Consider the following 5,513-nt stretch of genomic DNA (forward strand, 5'->3'; position numbering starts at 1 on the left):
GGCGGCCTCACCTCCGGCTGGCTGCAGATACAGAGATCCTCAGGCCTGGGCTGGCGCCCCCTGCCCCCCGCCGGCCCCCCTTCTGCTCCCCCCATACCTGGCAGCTTCAGCCACTTAGGCACCTTGCCCAGGTCCCGCTTTGGAGGCTGGGCCAGCCCGGGGGGTTGCTCGGGGGGCTCCTGCTGCAGGGGTGTGGCCTCAGGGGCCAGTGGCGGGGGTGGGGTCTGGGCAGCTCTGGACATACACCTGGGGACGGAGGCCAGGTGTGGGCGCAGGCCAGCACTAGCAGGGTCCGGTGTCCACCCCGCCACTCACCTGGCCACCAGCACGTCGGCCACGGAGGGGGACACCGAGTGCTCCAGCAGCCTGGGCGCCAGGTAGAGGCCTGCGCGAGAGGCCGCCTCAGCCCCCGGGCGGGCACTGCCTGCAGCCAGCCCCAGCCGCCCGGGACTGGCCGACCGCCCAGGACCCAGAGCGCACACCCACCTGCGGGCTCCTCGGCTCCGAAGTGCACCAGGGCGGCGGGGAAGAGGTTCGCCTGCGCAAGGGCGGCTGGTCTGCTCGGGCCTCGCTCTCGGCGCTGCCCCGGCCCCCCCAGCATGGCTGGCCGCAGCCCTCCTGGCACGCCCTCCACCCGCCTATGCCCGCCCGGTACAGCGCAGCCCATGGGTGGGGCCCCGGCTTGTGGGGCAGACCCGCGGGTGAAGGCCAGGCCGGCGGTCCAAGCAGGGAACCCCAGTGGGAGGCCGCGGCTGGCCAAGCCTGGTGGGGCCATTGGGGGCCAGCCGGCCAGCGCCCCGCTCCAACCCTGGGGTGTGCCCGTGGGGAGCGGGGTCCCGCCCACGGGTCTGCAGAGGCGGAGTGGGTGCTCTGCAAGCAGAGGGCAGAAGAGCCTCGTGGGCGGGGCAAGTCCCTGGCTGCCTCAGCACCCACTGGGCGCCCGAGCCTGACTGGGGCACGCTGGGCCTCCGGCCCTGACAGCACCCCGAGCTCTGCCACCCACGACTCGCCCAGCCGCGCCCTCCGTCCCAAGGCCACCAGGCCAGCAGGGACGGGCTGCTGTGGTGTCACCAGGTGCCCCCAGGAGTGCTTGCTGGAGGGCCCCCACCCCACCCCAAAGTACCCCCCAGGCCACGAGGCAGTGGGGTGGGGGAGGCCAGGGCTGTGGGGCACCTTGCCGGGGAAGGGGGTGGCCTGCTCATCTCCCCTTGGGGGTCCTCTGGCCTCCATGGGCCATGTCTGCTCCACCACCCCGGCCAGCACCAGGGCCACCGTCACTAATGAGCCCTGCAGACTGGCGGGACCCGCAGGCTGGGCGCTGGGCAGCTCCGCTCACCCCGGAGGCCGCCGGGGCTGGCCCGGCCCCAGAGGGGCTCTCGGGCGGCCACACCTGCCGCCCTACCCTCGATCGCACCTGGAAGAGCGTCAGGCTGTGGTCGTCCAGGATGGTCTTCGGTGGCGCGATGACTGTGGAGACAGGAGGGTCAGGGCCTGCACCCCTTGCAGGGCTCCCGGGGGGCTGGGGCTGGGGGCGACGAGCACTCACACAGGTAGAACGGCAGGTCGGGCCTCCCCAGGTGGCTTCGCACAAAGTCCCGCAAGGCCCCCACTGGAGGGGAATGGGGCGAGGGGAGGGGGTTGGCCCGCAGCCGGGACCCGGCCAGGCCCCACATTCCCGGCCCTCGTCCCTTTCTGGGTCCGGCCTCGCGGTCAGAGCGGCCAAGACCCGTCCTGCCCTCCAGCAGGGCTCCCTTCCCGCGTGCTGCGGGCCCAGCCAGAGCCCTGGCCAGCGGGGGCCAGAAGGGCCTCTCGGGGGTCCTACCTGTCTCGCTGGGGCGGAAGAAGCCCTGAAGGATGTAGCGGTCAGGGAACAGGACCCTGAGGGCCACCTGGGCCAGACAAGCCGCGCGTCAGTGGCAGCAGAGCACACCCAGCCTGGAGACAGCGCCGGGCCAAGTGGCCCCCGCGGCCCCCCGCCGCGCCCCGCACCTTGGGGTAGCGCTCCAGCTTCGCCTTCAGCTGCGCCTCCCTGAGGGCCTGGGTCACCAAGGGGGCCTCCTCCAGGCGCTTCCTGGGGGCGGGACGGTCTGGGTCCGGGCACTCCGGGCGGCTCCTGCCACCCCGAGACCCGGACCTAGGGGGCCTGGCCGGGTGCACCCACCGCTCACTCTTGAGCTGGGCCAGGCGTCTCCTCACGTCGTCCACAGTCACCTCGAAGAACTCGTCGGGCAGCTCTGCGGGCCGGACCTGGGGCAGCTCCTCCAGGTCGGGGTGGCACACCACGGGGTCCCGCTCCACGGGCTGTAAGGGGGACCGCTGAGGTGCGCAGGGGCGCCATCAAAGCCTGGCTGCCCTCTGCGGCCACCGGCCTCAGCTCCTGCATTCCCGGGCCCTGCGCCGGCCCGGCCCGGAGGACGTGGGCAGCTGCCGCCCACCAGACTGGCGGCCGCCGCGCTCACAAGCCCAGGGGCCAGCCCGGCTGGCAGGGCAAGTCCCCTGCCCAGCAGCCCAGCGGGCGAGGCCCCGAGGCCACCCACGGCCAGCCCCGCCGGCATGGACAGCCTGGCCAGGCGGCAGCTGCTCCCCAGAGCGGGTTGGGCCTCCCCGAGCGCAGCAGGGCTGCGGCGACCGCAGCTGGCAAAACACCCCCCCACCTGGGGTGCTCTGTCCCACCTGGGAGACCCTCGGAGTGGCCACTTCCGGCGGAAGCCCTCCCGGCGGTGACGCATGAGGAGGAATGCAGCTGCCCGAGGCGGCCTCAGCCCGGCCACTCCCGCTGGCCACGCCCACCAGGCCAGCCTGCAGGGTCTTGGCGTCCTGGCTGCACCCCCTGGCTAGATGAACCCCGGGTCTGCCGGCCAGACCTCCACGCCCCAGAGGCGCCCCCAGTAACCACCCGGGCCACAGGGCAGCGCTGTCCAATGGCGAGGCCACTGGGCCCTGGACACAAGGTGGGCTCAGCTGCCGCAGCCAACCGGCCACCCCAGGCCCCACCCAGTGCTCTCCTGAGAGCGGACAGCTGCCTGCAGGCCTCAGCCCACCCCTACAGGAGTCGCCCCAGTAGGCCCACGGCCCCCACAGGCGGCACGTGGGGCCGCCTGCAGCAGACCTGGGGGCGCTGTGGAGGCCAGCAGAGCAGTGCCCAGGCTCGGCCGTCTCCCCAACGCCGTAACCTGGCCGCACCCTAGCGACACCCACAGGACGCACGAGCCCGGGACCGCCAAAGCGCACCTGTGAGGTCCCGGCAGGCCCGTGAGGCCGGCCATGTGTCATGGCCAGCTGCCGCCAGGCCAGAGGCTGGGCAGGTCCCTCCCCCATGCTCAGTGCCCGGGAGAGGGACACACGGTCGGGGCCTTTGCTGCCAGGACACGGGGAGCCCGCACTGGCTGCCCTCGTGGGAAGGGCCCGGCCAGCTTGTGCCCGGATCTGGCCGGAGAGGCCAGTTGGGCCAGGCCAAGCCCTCACGGTGCCAGGGAGCTGACCGCTTGGCCGCAGACTGTGACAGTGAGGCGGCCGGGCGAGCGGCACCAGGCACCTCTCCCCACTGTGGGGCTGACGTGGCTGTGGCCAGCAAGGCTGGGGGCTGACCTCGCGAGGCCCAGAGAAGCGTGATGCCCAGGTCCCTGGGGCCGCTGCCCCGCCTGGCCGTCCTCCCTCGGGGGAGTGGGTGCCGAGGGCAGCTGTGGGCCGACGGTGCCAGGCAGGGCTGGGGGCGGGTGCCCTCTGGGGGACCCCAGCCCAGAACCCCGCAGGGCAGCCCAGGCCCACCGCTGGGCCACGCGTCCAGCCTGTAAGGCCCACTCCCGGCCTCCTCCGCTCTGCCCACCCCACCTGCGCCAGCACCACCTCCCAATCCAGCGGCCGGTGGGAGGGGCCCGGCGGGGCCAGCAGGCAGGGCCCTCCACACAGCAGTGGGCTGGAGACGCGTCTGCCCAGGCCCCCACGGCCCTTACCGGCTCCAGCGCGCGAGGCTCCTGGCCTGGTTTCGGCTTCTTGGGCTTGGAAGGACCCCCGGGGCTGGAGGAGGACCCTGGGGGCGAGGCCGAGCCAGATGCGGGGGGTGTGGGAGGCCCCACAGGTGCCAAGGGGCCCCCCAGACGCTGTCCCCCTCCTGAGAACGGCACGAAGGCAGTCGGCGGGGCTCGGGCCACCTGTACCCCCGTGGGCTCGGGGCCTGGGCCCTGCAAGGGGCCGCCCCCCGCGGTGCCCGGGGCCTCCTCACAGCCCTGGTCACCCTGGTTGGGGCCACCAGGGGCCTGCTCGGCCGGCGGGTCCCTGGCCGGGCTTCCTGGGGCCTTGCTCTGGGAGACGCCGGGCTCCGGCTCGCCCGCCGAGTCTTGCTTCATGGCGAACCTGTGAGCAACACACGGGGCCCCCACTCAGGCTCTGGGAAGCGGCGGCCCGTTTCGGGGTGCATGCGGCCCCGCCCGGCGGCTGCACCCACCTGATGATGGCGCTGCCCCCAGTGAGGCCCAGGGAGTGCAGCGTCGTGCCCTGCAAGGCTGCTCTTCCGGCCACCTGAGGGGACAGGACACGCGGCTGCCCTCACGCTGCCCAGCCCAGGCCCCACGCAGTGGCCATCGGCCGCGGGCTGAGCCTCCGCCAGCCCTGTCCGAGGCCACAGACACGCGCGGAGGCCCCGCCCGGGGCCGCAAACCCAGACAGCGGAGCGTGAGGAGCCGGCCGGGGCCAGAATCGCCCGAGGCCAGCAGAGCCCTCCGGGCCACGGCCCGAGCATGCCCAGGGCTGACGGTCGCCCAGCTCTGGGGCCCTGCCCGCCGCCCCGCACCCCACCCCTCGGCAGCCCGGGTGAGGACCCAAGCTAGGACGCAGGGAGTCTCCCGCCCCGCCCAGAGCCCCAGGGGACACGCGCGGGCGCCCCGCCGGCGGAGCCAGCAGCCTGCCGCCGTCCACGGGACACGGCCGGCAAGCATCCGTGGCCCGAGCCACTTGCGAGACTGTCGGGCTCGGGAAGCTGAGGACCAAGCAGGGGCGGGGCCCGGCCGCCGCTCTCCTACCTCGTCCCTCATGTACACGCAGACCGGTTGGGCCCCGCACGGCCGCTCCAGGCGCTCCCTGGGGGAAGACGGCCTCAGCGACCGCGGCGGCCGGCCCGCCCAGGCCCACTGGCGCCCATGGCCAGCAAGAAGGGCACCGGCTTGCCACTGGAGGCAGGGCCAGGGCCGGCCGGGCCCAGGTTGGCAGCACGCACTCGGCCACGGCCAGGCCCGACCTCCCCACACGCCGCAGGGTCAGGGCCCCACAGACACGCCACCCCAGGGCGCCCGGCGGCCCCGGCCAGCCCCTCTCCGCCCACAGGGCGGCCTGGCTGGAGGTGACCGAGACACGGACACCGGACAGGCACTGCTGGCCTGGCTGGCCCGGCCCGGCGGGCACGAAGGCTGTTTCCATTTGCCTTCAGCTTCCACCCTGGGCGCCCCGGGGCTGAGGCCGGGTCAGAGCAGGAGGAGCCCGGGAGGCCCCACTGAGGGGAGAGGCGGGGAGCGGGGGGC

At 74.3% G+C, this 5,513-nt stretch overlaps 1 protein-coding gene across 1 annotated transcript in view; it reads right to left on the reverse strand.

The window, feature by feature from the left end:
- The window catches only part of ASPSCR1 (alveolar soft part sarcoma chromosome region, candidate 1), a 12,760-nt gene that overhangs the window by 409 nt on the left and 6,838 nt on the right, over positions 1-5,513 (reverse strand). The window contains exons 4-15 of the mRNA XM_012734747.1: positions 5,019-5,250; positions 4,445-4,518; positions 3,954-4,353; positions 2,162-2,301; positions 1,990-2,071; positions 1,823-1,889; positions 1,547-1,609; positions 1,415-1,467; positions 487-538; positions 316-385; positions 98-246; positions 12-21 (exon numbers count right to left, since the gene is read on the reverse strand). Coding sequence (XP_012590201.1) covers positions 12-21; positions 98-246; positions 316-385; positions 487-538; positions 1,415-1,467; positions 1,547-1,609; positions 1,823-1,889; positions 1,990-2,071; positions 2,162-2,301; positions 3,954-4,353; positions 4,445-4,518; positions 5,019-5,250 — 1,392 coding nt within the window. The remainder of the gene's footprint in view (positions 1-11; positions 22-97; positions 247-315; positions 386-486; positions 539-1,414; positions 1,468-1,546; positions 1,610-1,822; positions 1,890-1,989; positions 2,072-2,161; positions 2,302-3,953; positions 4,354-4,444; positions 4,519-5,018; positions 5,251-5,513) is intronic.

This window comes from Condylura cristata, unplaced genomic scaffold (genome assembly GCF_000260355.1).
Source record: "Condylura cristata isolate star-nosed mole 26May11 unplaced genomic scaffold, ConCri1.0 scaffold00068, whole genome shotgun sequence".
Lineage (NCBI taxonomy): Eukaryota > Metazoa > Chordata > Mammalia > Eulipotyphla > Talpidae > Condylura > Condylura cristata.